General features: G+C 40.1%; 1 protein-coding gene across 1 annotated transcript in view; it reads left to right on the plus strand.

Moving 5' to 3' along the window:
* The window catches only part of PIEZO2 (piezo-type mechanosensitive ion channel component 2), a 478725-nt gene that overhangs the window by 214272 nt on the left and 245176 nt on the right, over positions 1-19277 (plus strand). The window contains exon 4 of the mRNA XM_011983927.1: positions 13523-13565. Within this exon, the coding sequence (XP_011839317.1) occupies positions 13523-13565 (43 nt within the window). The remainder of the gene's footprint in view (positions 1-13522; positions 13566-19277) is intronic.

The following is a 19277-nucleotide window of genomic DNA, read 5'->3' on the forward strand; positions in this document are numbered from 1 at the left end:
CTGATTGTTGAGGGGGCTACCTAGGTGGAGTCACTGTGAACTGCTTTTTTCTATAGTTGATTTATTGGGCCCAGATTTTCATAGCCTCCTATTTTAAGCCTGTTTCATCTGCTTGATTGAACTGAGCCCATCCAGCTGCTAAGATAGTCACCAAAAAGACGTTCCACCCACTAGTGCACTGCAAATTTGTAATAACCAGATAGTAATGGAGGAAAGATCTGGATTGTAGTATTTACTGATATTCATGGCATAAATACTCCTACCATGGGCGATGCCAAGCTGTGAACGTGACGCCGCTAAACGTGGAGTTGGGTAGAGATCCCCAGCAGCTGCCACCGCCTCCAGCACACCTGGTCCCCCTGCAGTGGTCAGCCAGGAATGCCCCTGAGGGCCAAGCCCTGAAGATCTGTGACCTCCTGAACCCTGACTCAAGTCGACACATGTAGGCACTAGTTTCTGTAGCTTTCTCACCATCCCAGTGCTCTCCCCTGGAATGCAAACTGAACCAGAAAAGGAAGCCTGGGGAGCTTCTGCCTAAGGTCTTAAATGAAGAATGAATATTTCTCTAACGAACAGCAGCCAGTCGGAGGGGGTGTAGCTAACTTAGAATGAGTGAAAGAACAACCATGAAGTCAAACCTCAGATTACAGTTCATCCATCACCTTTGGAAAAAAACAAAAAACAAAAAATATTGCTTACATTAAAAAACTTTTGGCTGGGTGCGGTGGCTCACGCCTGTAATCTCAGCACTTTGGGAGGCCAAGGCGGGCGGATCATCAGGTCAGGAGATCAAGACCATCCTGGCTAATATGGTGAAATCCCATCTCTACTAAAAATACAAAAAATTAGCCGGGCGTGGTGGTGGGCGCCTGTAGTCCCAGCTCCTCAGGAACCTGAGGCAGGAGAATGGCGTGAACCCGGGAGGTGGAGCTTGCAATGAGAGATCACGCCAGTGCACTCCAGCCTGGGCAACAGAGCAAGACAACGTCTCAAAAAAAAAAAAAAAAAAAAAAAAAAAAAAAAAAAAAAAAAAAAAAAAAAAACCCTTTCACTTTTTGTATAAACCCTTTCATTTTGACATTTCTCTCCTCCCTCTTAATTTTCTTCATGGAATGTGTGTGCATACAGCCTGATTATTTTTATTATCTGTCCCTCAGTATGCCACAAGATCTGTGATCACTGCTGTATCCTACTCTCCATTATATTTGAGGGATCAGTCAACATTTATGGAATAAATTGAATGAGTGTCTTGCCTTTACCTGTCTCATGGATGTTATTAAATTAGGGGGTCTGTTTTATTTCCAGCATTTTAACCCAAAGGTACTACCTGACATTTAAGAGCAAAGCTAATTTAAATAATGACAGAACTAATCATGTAGAAATACGCAATGTTTTCAGGAGTATGGTACTTGAAATCAAAATCTTGAAATGTGTGAAGATTTTTCTATATACTTTTGACAATACAGTTAATATTTTATTATATATCATGGCATATTTTTTATCAATTGTATTAAAAATGAAGAACCATTAACCACTGGTCCCTCCATATAATAAATAAACATTAAGGTCTTTTGTCCGAACTTTGTGTTTGACATATGTTCAGGGAAGACAAACAATAAGCTGCTATTGTAAGTTTAAAGTAAATGTGCTTCTTTAGTTCTTATTTTTCATAAAATTTGTAACTATCAACGTGTCTACATTTCTTTATTTAATTTTAACAAGTGAACATTACTATTTGGCACACACTTCTGGCAAAGTGGAGTTTGTAGTTAGTGTAAAGAAAGCCACAAGCCATACAAAGTAATTGTAATGCCTTATAAGATGCCCCAAGGAATATAAAAGAAAAAATCCTCCGCCTATGGAAACGGAGAATGCTGCATTGAAATGCTTGCCAGTATTATATAAATCATGGCAAATAAGAAAAATGAAATTACCCTATTTTCTTCTTATTTCTCTCAAAAGAGAAATTTTTGTTGGGCAAAAATGCAGTTGTTTCTTAAGACACCTTGTTGGTCAACTTTGCATGTGCTAATTTTCTCAGTCCTCTTGTGTCCTCAGCACATGTGTGGGGCCGCAACATCGGACCTGTTTTAACTTCTGCACAAATGACAGAATTCCCGACATTGCATTTATGTTCTCATGTGTATTTTTAAGGGACAGCCTCATAAACACTACCGATCTGAATATTTTTATAAGCTTGGTAAGCTCTTTATGAAGGATTTAAGTTTAAATGAATGACTTGCTTATGGATTTGACCTTAATACACGTTCTATACCTTTCCCCTAAGATAATTTTAGGGGAGTTTCAGCAAACAGACACTAAAAGCAAAAGTAGATAATGCAACATGGATAAACTGAAACAACCACAAAACATAACGGTGTGCCAAATTAAAAAGAGAAGCAACACTAAAGCATATTTATGTTCGTTTTAACTCATACCTTTGCTTCAGAGCGTGTGTGTTGCAAGGGTTGGGTGTGTGTGTTGGGACGGAGTGGAGAGCAGGGATTGGGCTGTGGTGGCTTTGGACCATAGGTGCCCTCAGGCTCCTCAGCCAAGCCTGCCTGCCAGCGTTGTTCATTTAAACACTGGCTGAGAACCTTCAGTTAGTGGTGGCTACCATTTATCTACCACCTACTTTGTGCCAGAGACTGCTCAGATGCTTTGATTACATATCCTCATTGCGGTTATGGGAAGACTGTGTGACCTTCATTTTAGAGATGCCTTGACTGACTCATAGACCTACACCACGTGTCCCAGTATGATATCTGACCCATGGCAGGGAGGGAAGTGGGGATTCAAGGCCAAATTAATTTTGCTGCAAGAGTTGAATCATTGCCATCTGCCCTGCTGAAATTGCAGGCACGGGTTCTTCATTTATGGTTTTGAGAGAAAACTGACAGAGGGAGATGAGCATCATGGGTGCAATTTACTCGAAGTATGTGCAATAGCAAGCTACTCTGAGGAGGGATGAAAGTGTCATTGAAGCTACTGAATCATTTTATATTTGAGGCCTAGAAAATAAGTACACGTGAAGCAAATGTTAACTTACAAAGATGTTGTGGTGTTTAAGGGTCAAGACTGCCAGGATGCCCTTAGGAAGATTCTCTAACATGGCTTCTTGCTCAGACACAGGTCTTTCCTCTGCTTACACTGGACCACAGTAGATCCACCTTGTTTGTTCCTGAAAGCACATCCCTGGAGGTGGAGTACAGACTTGGAATTATAACAATTCTCACTTTCTAGTGATTTGTCACTTAGGAAGTAATTTGCCTGGAGATTTTTATCTGATTACATTTTTATCTCATCATATCATGAAGTTCATATAAGAATGAATAGGATGAAATCTTATGTAAGCGTCTTAGAATTTCACATAAACCAGAGAACCGATCCATTATAGAAGCAGAGTGTAGTAACAGTCTGAAGTCAAGTTTAAGCAGTTTTCTGGGCAAATGTAATGTTATGAGACGGTGCAGGAAACTCCTATTCATCTAGCTTTCAAATCACTGAAATTATGGTTACTGGAATTGTCTTCTGTAGTCCACTTTTATGAGAAAGAAACAGAAGACAAATAAGCAAATGTATATTAGAGGTTTTTTTTTTAAAGTAGCTTTCAGAGCATATCATGGAGCCCAGTCAAAGGCAGCTCAGAATTTCAGACTTTTACAATAAAGGTCTATTCTTCATAATGAAGAACACGGCCATATGCTTAAGTATTTTCTAAATTGTCTAAAACAGATGGCTTTATTTTGTATAGCTTTGGTGTTCTGTGTGTTATAGTTCTTTGAAAAGTAAAATCTGTGTATGGATTTTGTAATAACTGCATTTACGCAAATACACAGTCAGCCAGCTTGCCCCTCCAGGCACTCACAGCTTATGAGTCCCGCCTGAACCCCCGCCTGCCTGCCCATCGCCTGCTGCACATCTGGTCCCAGGACAGTCGTCTTCTCTGTTTCCTCTGCTCTCAGACTCCTCTGTCTGTTCATGCCATGCTCCTCTACCTGTGCTAAGGGTCTTCTCCTCACTCAGCTACTAAGAAATCTTGGAATGTCCTTCCCTCTGTGTTGTCAACCTCTACTCAGCCCCTGGTTCCTACCCTTTAGTTTATAAGGACTCCCGTGGGTCTTGTGCTAAAGGGCCACCCTGTCCTTTGACTTCACCTCATCTTCCAGTTTGTCTGGCTCATCTCCCACCTGCATTCTCATCCCTTTCCATTTCTGTTTTTTCTGGCCTTTTAAAAGAGAAGTCTGTCCTCGTTGTCTCCCCTTCTCTACCTTCCATTTAGTTCACAGCTCACTACTCCATCACACTTACCTTTTCCACTATTCCACTGAAACTTTTTTGATACACATCACCAATCTTCTCCAAAAGGCCTATGATGAATGATCACCTGTAATCAAAGCTGACCTCTCCTAGATTTGACTCGCTCTTTCTTAAAACTCCTCCATGCACACTCTTTGTTTGTTTTTGAGACGGAGTTTTGCTCTTGTTGCCCAGGCTGGAGTCCAGTGGCAGGATCTTGACTCACTGCAACCTCTGCCTCCCAGGTTCAAGCGATTCTCCTGCCTTGACCTCCCCAACAGCTAGGATTACAGGCGCCCGCCACCATGCCTGGCTAATTTTTGTATTTTTAGTAGAGACAGGGTTTCACCACGTTGGCCTGGTCTCAGGCCGGTCTCAAACTCCTGACCTCAGGTGCTCTGCCCGCCTCGGCCTCCCAGACTGCTGGGATTTCAGGCGTGAGCCACCATGCCTGGCCTGCACATTCTTATACTCCTTTTGTTGTCTTAAGTAGTTCCTCTTTCTTGATCTGCTCTTTAAATATTGCTAATTTCCCCCGGATTCTATGCTTAGCCATCTTGTGTCTCTAAATACTCTTACGGACGTAGCAGAAAAAGAACACAAAGTTTGAAGTCATGGAAACCTGGGTATGGATGAGTTGTAACAGCATGTTCACTATATTTTCAACAAAATTGCATGAAGGCTGTGTGTCTGAGCTTTCTCATCGCATTTTATCAAAAATCTAATTTTAATGTCATATACTACCCACTATATTTAAATAGCGTATATAAACATTTTATAATTACTGCACATTTAGGCTATTTCCGGTGTTCATGTTGGATAACTGCCAGGAATTTTCCGTCCCTAACTGTTCTGATAACTTGCTACTGATGAGTGCTGTATCTCCTAAAAGACACTGGGCTGAGGGGATTGGCTTCCTTCTTTCTTTCTGTGATTCCCAACACGCACGCGATGCACACACTCTCTTACTGCCCAGTTGCCCCGTTGTTTCTGAGAGTGGGACGAGATGTAGAAAGATCTAATGGAAGTCAGGGGAAGGTGGGGTGATCATGATCATGATAAGAGCAAGAGTCTGGGTTTCTCAGAAGGAGGCTTCTATTCAGCAAGGACACGGTTGCCCAGTTTCTATTTAGTGCGAATCTTGTGTTTCTGAATTAGGGGAACACTGTGGGAAAAGAATGAAACATACTTGTATCTTCTTTAAGGCTGGCTTGTTTGCTTGGTTTCCATGGGAGACATATGCATACAACACGACAATTTGAGTTTTGCAATTCAGTTAAATTGACCTACTAGTGAAAATTCCTTTACCATTCTATTTTCAAGGTTCCTAAAGGGATTTTTACTAGTAGCACAACTTTCTCTGTGTGTGTGTGTGTGTGTGTGTGTGTGCCTACTTTCCAGTGTGTCTATAGCTACTTTAGTGGGAAGTTGGTAGAGGAAGCATTATAGACTGAGAATCAGAACCAATCTTAAACCAGAAATCTTGTAGTCAAGGATTATCTTGGAAAATTCATTATTTGATGATGGAGTTAATGATTTAGGATTCATGTTTCATTTGAGAGTAATATGAGAGTAAATTTTGGAAAGAAACCATGTTAAGGTGTTGCAGCACCCTCCGTGCATAGATGAGAGCGTTGAAGCCTGCATGTTTGTGAACAGACCTGCCCTAGTCTCTACAAAGAGTGAGTAGCTGTGGCAGGGTCTTTTCAACCTGACTGGCCAACCCAAAATGAGGGCATAACACATGTGTTGAGCTCATTCAATACCTTCTTGAGTTGAGATATTTGGATTTTAAAAAATTCCTAAGGGACAAAAAACCTAATGTAATATTTGTTTGCACTTACTGGGACAACAAAAGAAAATTGAAACATTCAAAAGCGAAAATAGTAGAAATTAATAATGATAAACATTCATCAGTTCTATTTCGGGAAGTTAATATAAGAAATTTTGAACCTCAAGGGCAAATGTATTGGCTGCAGATATGTCATATTTGGGATTAAAAGATTAAAGACAAACATCTACTAGACAGACAATGGGCACGAAGAGACAATTCACACAACATACACATAAAATGTTAAAATTGCTGACAAACCTAAGAAAATTTATTTTATTACTAATTATAAAAATGTAAGTTAAAATAAAATGTTTTGTGAAAGATAAAAAAGATTTATAAAAAACTCAGTTCAGTGTAAAAAAACAATTCAATTAAGCACATGTATTTGAATAAATTTGAGGGTTACAATTTTGATAGTGTTACTCAAAATTTTACATATATGTATAATTATACTCCTAGGAATTTGCCCTAAAGGAATAATTGAATGAATGTTAAAAGATGTAGGTAAAGTTGCTCATTGCATTGTTATGTATAATAGCAAAAATGTAGGTATAAATTTACACATTAATCAGAAATTAAATTTTGTTGATTTATGGAACACTATATAAGCAGTAAAGTGATTACATAGCTATATTTATAGACACTGAGTTAATTATATATTAATATGTAATTAAAGCAGGATTTAAAATAGAGTGGTTGTATTTTATATGTGCTAGTCTTTGTGGGTGTCTATGCAAAAATAAAAGATTTTTAGTATTTTCCTGTTTTGTAAATCATTATGTTATTTTACAAATAAGGAAAAATATAAAGCTATTTATTTTGTAAAGCACACTATTAAACATATGTTGATCGTGAGACTGATGAATTCTGACTTTTGTCTTTTATGAAGGGATCACCCACTCATCATATAAGATAATAAAATATTAAGACATTATGAAAACTGACAAAGGATACATGGGATAAAAAGCAAAATATAAACAACAGCAATTGTCATATACCTAAGGTTGTGCCATATAGATATTTATGATCAGATCAGGGGAAAATAGACATTGCAAGAGTATTAGGTAGATATGGAAATGATATTTTAAAAAATAATATGTCATTAAATATGAAAACTATTAATTAAGGGATGATAAATAATCTTTAGTCTTACTTCTATCTCTACAATTACTTTTAATCTATCAATGATAAATCTCATGTGGGAAATAGGACTTGGAAAATTTTACAGGTCTCACCATTTAACCTAAAAGGCTGAAATTACTCATTTGCTGAGAAAATTGTGTTCCTCGGGTACATATCATCCATTAGAGCAGTCATTTCTGGGGTTAAGCAGATTTCAGCTAAATTTCAACAGAAGAGCATCTTAATACTGGCTAAGTAAAATGTCACTATTGGTTAATTGAGAAGAAAAATCTATTTTTCTCTTAGAATTTCACATTATGTTCAATGTTCAATGCATGGCAAAAACTCTTGGCTCCTTTGATTAGATATGAAAATCTTTTCCTCTTAAGAGTTAAAAGTAATGTAAATGAAGCTTCTGGCAGAAAAGTTATGAGTGGTACAATTTCCTGATATTTTAGTTTCATCACCAATTTCCGTGCCAGGCCACATGTTCAGCTGCCTGGCAGCCCCTACAGTATGTGAAAATATTTCCCTTTTTATAGGAATATGCTGGCAGAAAACCACCACTTCCATGAATTATTAATCCTTTTCTGCTGATTATTTTGAAAAGGCGGAGGGGCAGGTCCACGTTCAGGTGGCTCTCAGTGGCTCAGACGTGCTTCACGAAAAACTGTTGAGTTGGATGAAAACTGTGCCTCCTTTGACCACCAGTTTTACCACCACATTAGGTAACCTAGAGGGAAAACGAAGTTACTTTTTTCTGTAGTAAAAACTGAGCAATGAATCCGTTGAAAGAATGATTGGTAAAAGTAATCAGTGAAGAAACATGATGACCAAGTGAATGATGAATTTACAGTACGAAGGCAGAGATGTCTGCTTTTCCAGTGATGATGTTCATGAAAATATAAAACTGCAACATGAAAGGAGCCTGTGAAAAACCCTTTTGTGTTATATTAAGGGAAGAGGAAGACCAAAGAGTGACTTGTCTAAGGAAATAAAGATGACCAAAGGCAGAGCTGTTATTAGAATTCAGGTGTCTGATTTCAAGTAACGAGCAAAGCCCTGTGGTTTTAAACCACTATTACAGAAAACTTAGAGGAAATAAAAAACAATTGCCCTTGTTCCATCAGCTGTGGAGAGTGTATTGGGGAATGACCTTTTGTCTATGTATATTTGTACAGAATGAACTCTCCCTGTGCTTGCGGAGTGTTAAGCAGAATTAACACAGGAGAATTCTCAGGGCCTGGATGGAAGGTTGTGTGCAAGGAGGTTTCATGACAGAGAACTTCTATAGACATTCACAGGCTTCCAGAATTCATCATCAGACACTAAAGCTTTGTAGAATAAAAAAGATGTTTTTTTAAAATTATTATTATAACCAGATGGCAGGAGGCGGGAGACACCTGATAGGAGAATAAAAACAGGAATATGGAGAAGGAAGGGAAGACTAGAACACAGTCCCCAAGACAATCCAATCCAATGAGTAAATAAGAACATTGGCCCTGGGGTTCCTAATCTCTAACCCTTGGTTTCCTCACCTGAAAAGGGGATGTAATAATAGTACTAATTTCACAGAGTATTTGAGAAACTTAAGTTAGCTAGTATATAGGAAGTTAGCACCTACTTGGTAAGGGATTAATAAGTGTAAACTGTTTATTGCTGTGTTAATTTGGGGGAAATGCCACTCTTGATTTAAAATAGGACTAAAGATGGCTGGAAATTGTTAAACATGCTTTCCTTACCACCTAAAATTTGGATGCTCAAGGAATTGTTCTTATTTTCATTGTTTATATTGAGTGCTCTTTGAGCTACAGGTATCAGAGCCCCGACTTAAAATGAGAATAGGTGACACAGGTTATTTTTTCTTGCCTGTAACTGGAAAGTGAGGGAAGGCAAGGGCGTCCTGCTGGAGGGCACGGAGGCAGATGGGGACGCCATGAGGAGTCACCCTCCTCTCTCCATCCCTGCTCCCCTCTGCACACATGACCCATTCTTCCCTCTTACACACAGGCTGTTGCATGTGGCAGCAAACTTGGTCATGGGTGCGCCTGGCTTTCCAGCAGCTGAGGAGAGAGAGCTTCCTACCAGAAAGGGGGAGAAATTGGCAGAGGTTCCATCTTGATGCTAATCGTGGTGCAGTAACGTTGTCAGAGAGGAGGGAAAATGGAAGCCACAGAGGTTGATAGATAGGGTGGAAGAGGGAGGGCGAGAGGAGAATGGACAGGCAGAGCTGGGTTCATTTATGAAGGAGCAATGGCTGGTTTACTTATTGAGGAGGAAGCATCCTATCTGGAAGGCGCTTAAAGGCTGGTTTGTCACCCTGGACACACGTGGTAAACACTAGGACTTGCTCTGCAGCTAAATGCCGTTTAGTCCAAGGTTTGTTTACTGTCTCTGGACTCTGCCTTCTTCCACTCTGCATTTCAATTCTGTGGACTGGACAGTAGATCTACAAAGGATAGTTTTTGAAAGTGAAGAATCACTATTCATTATTTCTAACGACTTCATCTAAGATTTGAAAGGAAAAAGTTCCTTCCAGGTATTACAGTTGGTTCTCCGTATCTATAGGTTCTGCACCCTCAAATTCAACTGACCTCTGATCAAAATTATTTGAAAAAATGCAACAATAAAAACAATACAAATATAAAAAACAGTACAATATAACAACTATTTACATAGCATATATATTACTAGGTATAATTAATCTACAGATGGTTTGAAGTATGAAGGGATGCAAGGTTATATGCAAATTCTACACTGTTTTATATCAGGGATGTGAACACTTGCAGATTCTGGGGTCCACAGGGGTCCTGGAATTAATTCCCTGTGAATACTGAGAGATGACTGGGCATCCATCCTCCATGCTATATATTTTCCTTTTAATTATTGTTGCTGTTTCGGTTTTCCTGAAAAAAATATAACATGTTTTAAACTTCTCTATATTATAAATCTCATTTAAAAAGTGTTGAATCAAGGGAGTCTGCCAGCTACTTTTGTTTTCTCTACTTCTTTCCCCATGTTGGACTGCTCTGGCGAAAGTGAATAATATTACCTTACCACGTAGAGTATGGTTAATGGCTTTAAAAGAATTCCCCAGCAACTGAATAATGGGCTGCCAGAAATATTCTTGGTGCCAAAGGATCTGGACATGTCTGTTCCATTTATTGTGTGTTTCTTGTTTCATCATGACTTAAGTGTTCACAAAAGACATAAAAATCCAAACCTCTAGGGTATGTGGAGTTTGAGGGCAGAAACCATATTTTAATATATCTAGTCTCATACCTAGCATATTAAGATGGTTAGGAAAATATCAATAGCAAAAAAATGATCAGCTTGTGGTATGTCAGATACTAAAATTATTAATTAAGTTGATTTCTGGTGAATAGAAAGCAAGCATTCTGCCACTGCTGTTGTGCCCGGTTGAGTGGCCTAATGTTTATTCTCAGGAGTACAGTGTCTTGCACCGAAACCTTTTGACTTGTCCTGCCTATTTGAATAAGGTTACATTTCTCAGAAATAGGAAGGTGGGGCTTATTTTTAAATTAAAACTCTCTGTTGGCCGGGCGCGGTGGCACAAGCCTGTAATCCCAGCACTTTGGGAGGCCGAGACGGGCAGATCACGAGGTCAGGAGATCGAGACCATCCTGGCGAACACGGTGAAACCCCGTCTCTACTAAAAATACAACAAACTAGCCGGGCGAGGTGGCGGCGCCTGTAGTCCCAGCTAGTCGGGAGGCTGAGGCAGGAGAATGGCGGGAACCCGGGAGGCGGAGCTTGCAGTGAGCCGAGATCGCGCCACTGCACTCCAGCCCTGGTGACAGAGCGAGACTCCATCTCAAAAAAAAAAAAAAAAGAAAAGAAAAGAAAACTCTCTGTTAAAAAAGCCTGACAATGTGGTAGAGCAAAATCATTTAAATTAAATTCACCTGAATAATAAATTGAACCTATTAAGAAAAAAATTGAACCTACTAAAAATAAAAAGTAGGAATAATACTGAACATCTCTGAGAAAACAATGGAAATGCAGAAAAATGTAAAAGGTGCTTTGTTTCTTCCATGAAGCAAGAGAAGTCAAGACGAGCAGCATCTCAGCCTCCTCACCATCCAGTGCTTTCCTCACTCGGGGACCCTCCACACGTGGCCTTTGCTTGGCTGTCTGGTTCTCACTTTGGTAGGAGGCTCATCTCCCACCCTTAGTCTAGGCAGGCAGTTGCCATTGGCCTTGAACACATTGTGGCTTCCACAGGCTATGTGTTCTCCGCCAGTCTCTTAATTGCTAGGATTTCAGGGGCAGAATAATTGTCTGAGAATTCCACATCGTACATATGTATCAAAATATCACACTGTTCCCATAAATATGTGCAGTTATTATGTGTCAATTTAAAAAAACAGTATTTTTTAAAAGAATTCCTGAGAAAGGGATTCTTAATTGTCTTGCATGTGACTCACAGGACCGAAGACAGTCACACGGGACCCACTCCCCTGGGCCCGGGACCAAGAGAAATACCTGGACTGGTTAGCTGAAAGTCTGTGTTGTTTTTTTTTCACTCCTACTCAGCAAAACATACTGGAATTCAGCCAGAGGAGAGTGACTTCATCTAAGAATATAAGCCTGAATCTGCTTTATATTGTGTGTGCATATCTAATCCACATCTGAAATGTAGTCCTTTATTATTTATGAAAATTATTTAAAACACTCCATCATGACCAACTAGTATGAACCCAGGTTCCCTGGCCCATGATCACGATCTCCTGGGACTAGTTCAGTCCTTAGAGAAGGCCACAGAATTGGCCCTGGGGCCTCCTACTCCTCTTGAGGAAGCCTAATGTCTAGGAGACACTGAGTGGCCATCCGAAGATGAAGCCTTTGAGGCAGAGTTCTCAAGAAATAAACCTAAGCTCCGTACGAGTTTATTCTGACTTTAGGAAAAGAAGCCAGGTAGCTTTTCAGCTGCCTTTTAGCTGGGAACTCACTGCTGAACCCACCATTTCCTGTTTACAGAAGTAACTCTAACAGAAAGACAGAAATTATCAATAACTATCTGCTGTGATTATCAAGCAGCTAGGGCACAACACAATTTATGAATTTAGGGCTCAGTGGGTATTTACCTGCAATAGTTACTGAAATCAAAATATGTTTATTATTGACTAAGCATCAGGAAAATGTAAAAAAAATGCCATGGGTTAGCACAAATCCTTAATTTTGGTAAATGTAGAATTTTTATTAAAACAGTTTTTCCTAAAAATGAGCACTTTTCCTTATATCATGTACTCAGAAAATTATTATATGCCTGTGACATAGGGAAGAATTATTACATAGAAAAGTTGTATAACATCTTTTTTATACCCAGCTGTCCTTCTCTTACGGATTTAGATATACTGTTTTTTATTTGTATCAATTGAAATAGCATTTTTGCATTCTTCTGATTTAACATGTTTAGCTTAAAAAAAAAAAAAAAGAAAATGTGAATTCTGTGCTTCAACACTGGTGAGATAAAGGCATGGTGGGTGATGTGTTGGAACTTCAGAGTGTGCCCTGGCTTTCCAGATTGCTCCACACAATTACAAGTTGAATTTTAGAATGTACAGCTGTTTAATTATGTTTAACAGGAGAGTTCCACCATATTTTTCTGAGTAGGACACGCTTAGATTTTTAGAGAACTGTTGGAGTGGCCTGTGCTTTACCAGAGGGGTTGGTATAGAGAGTTCTGCCACATGCAGATTTTGTCGTTTTGCTTTTTCAAGATGGAGTTTTGCTCTTGTCGCCCAGGCTGAAGTGTAATGGCACGATCTTGACTCACTGCAAACTCTGCCTCCAGGTTCAAGTGATTCTCCTGCCTCAGTCTCCCGAGTAGCTGGGATTACAGGCGCCCACCACCATGCCCAGCTAATTTTTGTATTTTTAGTTGAGACAGGGTTTTGCCATTTTGGCCAGGCTGGTCTCGAACTCCTGACCTCAGGTGATCTGCCTGTCTCGGCCTCCCAAAGTGCTGGGGTTACAGACATTAGCCATTGTGGCCAGCCACATTGCAGGTTATATGCACTTAAATCCCTATGTGGACTCAACTTCTGTAAATGCAGACTTTTTACTAAATTTCCTGTACTCTACAAAGGCCATCTGGGACTGGAGGTGGGGAGTGATGCATTTGAAGAAAAACCGGTCATCCTACCCAAACATAAAACCAAATATCTAGCGTGTGTGGAAAAGCCAGACAAAACTATCTGAGTCCTTGATGTGCACTGATTATCTTTCTACCTTCCATTACAGGCTCAACATGGGAAAAGACATTCCGGCAGATCGGCTTTGAAAGGTAAGCAAGGGTTAGCATGTCTCCATTTTAGTTACTCTTGTCCCAATTTCTTCTAAGTAATTTATTGATTATAAATCAATAGTCCTGTCACCACCCTTTGGGTAACTGTATGACGTTGATCAAGTCATCATTTTGCCCCTCCGAGCCTCAGTGTCTTTGTAGAGCATTACTTTATAAAGCCGTTCCTGCACACAGAGTGGAAGTAAAGATGGAATGGCGCAATGGATGGGAAAGCGCCTCTTGAACTGTAAAACAGTACACAAGGTAAGTTACGGAATTAGAGAATCCCAGGAAATGGTTGACTCTCCCCTAGCTTCATCACCTCATATGTCATAATCTCCTACAGTTTTAGAACAGAAAAGTTTATATTTGTATTGATGTCTTCCCAGTTATTAAAATTGTTAGATCTTTTTAGCCTTAAGTGAAAACTAAGATGATGTTTTTCTTAGCCAAAAGCATCTCTACACCAGCATCTCCCCAAAAGAAATGAAAATAGACTCATTATCACATCAGTCAATGCAGTTTCTTTTCTTTTTCTTTTTCTTTTTTTCTTTTTTTAAATTTTTTTTGAGACAGGATCTTTCTCTGTTGCCCAGATTGGAGTGCACTGGCATGATCTCAGCTCACTGCAACCTCTGCCTCCCGGGTTCAAGTGATTCTCTTGCCTCAGCCTCCCAAGTAGCTGGGATCTCAGGTGCCCACCACCATATCCGGCTAATTTTTGTATTTTTAGTAGAGACAGGGTTTCACTATGTTAGCCAGACTGGTCTTGCACTTCTCACCTCAGGTGATCCGCCCACCTTGGTCTCCCAAAGTGCTGGGATTACAGGCGTGAGCCACTGCACCCAGCTGGTCAATGCAGTTTCTAAACCACCTGCCTTGGAATGAATGGCAGCATTTTGCACAGCTTTCTACCAGTGGCATTTACCATCTTATCTCAAACTTTCAATGGAAATATAGCTGTTGAAAGAAAATAGTCATTTTAATTTTATTTTATTCTCACAGTAGATTTTGACTAGTTCTTTTTACGATAGTGAAAATGTGTTTTTCTCTGTATTGATCAAGCTGACAGAGCACTTAAAGCATATAAAGGAAATAATAAAATACTCGAAAATGCATTATTTCTCCTGTAGCAATCGAGAATAGCACATCACCAGACCCACTGTGGTAGCACTTTCTTTGCCATTTGTTACTTGATTCAAGGATGATTTATTTCGCTACCTACACATCCAGTCACATCAGCACCATCGCTGTTTACTATCTCAGTAAGTGCTCATAATTCTTAAGGTATTGGGGGAAGTTGATTTGGGATGGTCAGATCCCACAGGCCAACTTAAAAGAAAGAATGGAAAGTCATGCACAGCTTCATTTCCACGTGAAATCTTTTTCCGAAGCATCTTTCCCTTGATCCTTCTTTCATATTATGAAACATCTCAAACATACACAAAAATAGAGATAATAGCAGAAAAAGGTCACCTATCCACTCCCCAGCTCCAATAAGTCTTTGCCACACTTACGTTATTTATTTTGGCTGAAACATTTTAAAGAAGATCTCAGATACCATGTCATTTCATCCCTGCATAGGTCAGCATGCATCTCTGAAACAAATGGCCATTTCTTCCAGAATCCTAGTGCCATGATCATACCTAATACAAATAAGTCGTTAGCATTATTTAATACCCAGTCGATATCTACATTTCCTGGTCATCTCAAACATGTCATTTGTATTGGTGGCACCAGTGTGCTGTGGAAGCCCAGACATTCCATCTCATTATCACATCTCTTAGGCTCCTTCATTTGGATCAGTGCCCCCCAAACCCCTCCAGCGTCCCTTCATTTTTCTTCACATCATTGACTTCTGAAGAAACCAGATCAGTTGTCTTACAGAATATTTTACTTTCTGGATTTGTCTGTTTGCAATATTGTTTGTTATTCTAATCCCCTATTTCATGTAAATTCAAATTATTTCACGTTCAGCCTTTGGGAACATATATATGTTGACTTCTCGTGCTTTTGACACAGACCCATCACTCTACAGTCTTCGTGTTTCCTGCACAGTTAGATGGGCCAAGCTCATCCCCTGTTTCTCAACCTTTCCTCCCAGCAGCCATAGACAGTGGGTGTAGCAGTATTTCACTAAAATTTTGTTTACAGCAACAGGCAGCAGGCAGGATTTGGCTGCTGTCATTTGTTGACCTCCACTGTAGACTTTGGTCATCGCCTGGCAGGTAAACACTCCTGAAGAAATTACATAGGCTACCCGTACAGTCAGCCACGCAGCTACCCGCACAGTTCCAGGTTTGCCTGGTTCCAAAGACTGAGCTTTTAACACCACACCACATGGAATTCTTGCACATGTTTATTTTTGAGCCTATAGTTTCAGCCATTACTTTTCCATACTTGTAGTATGGGTCCATTGAGGGTCTTTGGTGATCATTCTGGTTTTTAGATGTCTTAGCTTGTCATCCTGTGTTTTCCCGTGTCATCTCGTGTTTTCTCATTTAAGGGCCGACAGTATCCTGTGCATTGCAACAAGCGCCTTAAAATATAGGACAGATAGTGATCTTTGAGGTCTTGTATATTTATAGTTGCGAAGACTAAGCGTCAGCAGTACTGTTATATATCGCTTGTCTTTTTTCTTCTCAAGTTTAACCTGTTCTTTCTCGTAAAAGGAAATTCCAGTTATATCTTAAATACAGCTATCTGGTTCTTTAGAGCAATCGTAAAAGCTATTGATCCTTTCATCATTAAGTCCTTCTTTGAGGTTCATCCATCAACCTGGTTGCCAGCAGATTATTTTAAAGGGATCACATCTAAAGGAAAAGAAGTAACTGAGTCAGCTAAAGCTTCAGAGCTTTTTCTCCAAGAATAAAAAAAGCAAAGACGCTTTCTCTTGTACATTATGTAACTGAAAGGAAGACCTAGAGGACCTGCCCCGCCTACCCTCCTTGCAGTAACACTAGATGGGATAGTGGTGGACCTCCCCTGAGATGTTGTTCAGTCATCTCTCTGGAAGCTGTGTGATTATATGCATTGTCTCATAATAAATACACATTGTCATAGTTTATGTGGCTGTACTCATGATAATATGTCATTTTCACCTTGCAAACAATCACATTTTCCCTCTGTGGGGCTCTTAGTTTATTGTAGGACTTCATTACAGAAGTGTGTTGTAATATAGAAAGAAAATGTTGTAATATAGGTTGGTGTATATTCTCAGTCACCTCCCACTCCTAGTGCTACATTATTGATATCTACATGACAAAAGCAGACTCAAAATTTTTTTTATTATAGCAAAAAAGAATCTGTGCCTAACATATTTTGGTTTCGATCAGCTCACCTTTCTGTGCAGATTTTCTAAGCTTACGATTATAAGTATTTCCAAATCACAGTCATTTATTAGTCTAAGATAGGGCGATGCCAGGGGTCCTGGCTTTGTAAATTCACGGACACCCTGCCTGTGCTAATCATGTGTAATCAGTGAGGGTGGCTTCGAAACTAACAAGCTTTGGAGCTACAATGGCCCAAATTCTTGGTGGCTGAATACAACAAATGTTTCTTTCTCGCTCCTGCAAAATCTGATGAGGAGAACAGACGACTGTGGGGCAGCGCACCCCCTGGGGTGTGTCATTGGTAGGCTGCAGTCTCACGGTGCTTTCGTCTCAACATGATGCTTGAGACAAATACATCTTCTTCTTCTTCTTTTTTTTTTTTTTGAGACAGAATCTCCCTCTTGTTGCCCAGACTGGAGTGCAGTGGCGCCATCTCAACTCACTGCAACCTCTGCTTCCCGGGTTCAAGCAATTCTCCTGCCTCAGTCTCTCAAGTAGCTGGGATTACATGCACCCGCCACCACGCCCAGCTAATTTTTGTATTTTTAGTAGAGACAGGGTTTTACTATTTTGGCCAGGCTAGTCTTGAACTCCTGACCTCAGGTGATCCACCTACCTCAGTCTCCCAAATTGCAGGGATTACCGGCGTGAACCACCATGCTCGGACCATCTTTCTTAATTCAATGATTAACCCTTTTCTTATGGTGGCTTTCTGAAATATGGGCTTCTGAATTCTTTAATTCTTTCAGATAATACACAAATATTTCTGGGAAGTGTAGCAACCTATTCTGAAATTATAAAATTTCAAAGTTTATGTAGGCATTGAAAGAGGGCTTGGACAATTTCAGACTGGATTTTAAATGTTCCTTCTGGGAGTGCCATTTGTCGCTACATCTCACAGTACTCAGGCACCACATGCCACGGACTCAGGAAGGCAACCAAAGATGGGATATAAGAAAGTTCTTGGTCCGGGCATGTAATCCCAGGACTTTGGAAGGCCTAGGCGGGAGGATTGCCTGAGCTCAGGAGTTGGAGAGCAGCCTGGTCAACATGGTGAAACCTTGTGTCTGCTAAAATACTAAAAATTAGCCGGGCATGACGGCATGTGCCTGTAGTCCCAACTACTCAGGAGGCTGAGGCAGGAGAATTGCTTGAACCCAGGAGGCGGAGGTTGCAGTGAGCCCAGATCACACCACTGCACTCCGGCCTGGGTGACAGAGCAAGACCGTGTCTCAAAAAAAAAAAAAAAAGAAAAAGAAAAGGAAGTTCTTATAATATCTATCATAGTGATCGCTGAGTGAGTTCTGAACACAGTTTTCTCTATCCAAGGCTGTGCTTTTTGTCTGGAAAAAAATATGTCAGCAAGTAAATAGGCTTGAGTACATTAACTTGCCAGCAGAAATAAAAGTTTTTCTTGCTGGGAGATCAAATTGCTGTCTATTTTAAAATAACAGTATTTTACTGATCTCTTGCCCATTTTTAATTAAAAAGCAAAGAAGATATTCTCAGTCAATCTGTGTAATCAGAACATTACTTCAGATTACCTTATGATTAACATTATTGTATGTTATTTTATTTGATGCTCTACTTGGATAGTGGAACGAAATATCTTGCTCCTTCAAAGAACATTTTAAAATAGAAATCACCCTGAAAATAGCCTTCTGCAATGAGACAACAAATATTCCTAGTTTTTTTTTTCCTTCATTGTAGACACAATTCAAAAGATCTAGCTCTGTCTTTTGGAGTGACCACAGCCCTCCATAACTCTGCCTGTCAGCAAGCCCCTTCCCCAGCATCTATGTCATAAAGAAATTTCCAGCCACCTCCCAAGTTTTAGATATTATTGCTCAGGAAAACCTGTCCTGATGGCTCACTCCCAGGAGCACGACCTCTTCTCATAATTCTTTTCACATTCTTGAGCATGTGACTCTCTTAATAACCTGCTGTCGTGAGCACTGCCTGATATATACTAGCTAATCTGATGTTTGTGGGATAATTTAATGACTTCTTAATAGGGAAATTGGAGAGTGCTTATAAAAAAGTGGGCTTAGGAAAAAGCCAAGAGAGAAAGGACCCACTGTCTTTTTGTCATTACACTGCAGCAGCTTCCGGAAGTGCCATTTGTCACTACGTCTTACAGTACTCAGGCACCGCACTGCCACGGGCTCAGGAGGCAGCTCACTCCTGAGAGGGAAGGGAAGAGAAATGGGATCCACCTTGTAAGGTTTTTTGGTTGTTTTTTTTTTGAGACAGAATTTCGCTCTTGTTGCCCAGGATGGAGTGCAATGGCATGATCTCAGCTCACTGCAACCTCCGCTTCCTGGGTTCAAGTAGTTCTCCTGCCTCAGCCTCCTGAGTAGCTGAGATTATAGGCACGTGC

This window comes from Mandrillus leucophaeus, unplaced genomic scaffold (genome assembly GCF_000951045.1).
Source record: "Mandrillus leucophaeus isolate KB7577 unplaced genomic scaffold, Mleu.le_1.0 Scaffold257, whole genome shotgun sequence".
In the NCBI taxonomy this organism is placed as follows: domain Eukaryota; kingdom Metazoa; phylum Chordata; class Mammalia; order Primates; family Cercopithecidae; genus Mandrillus; species Mandrillus leucophaeus.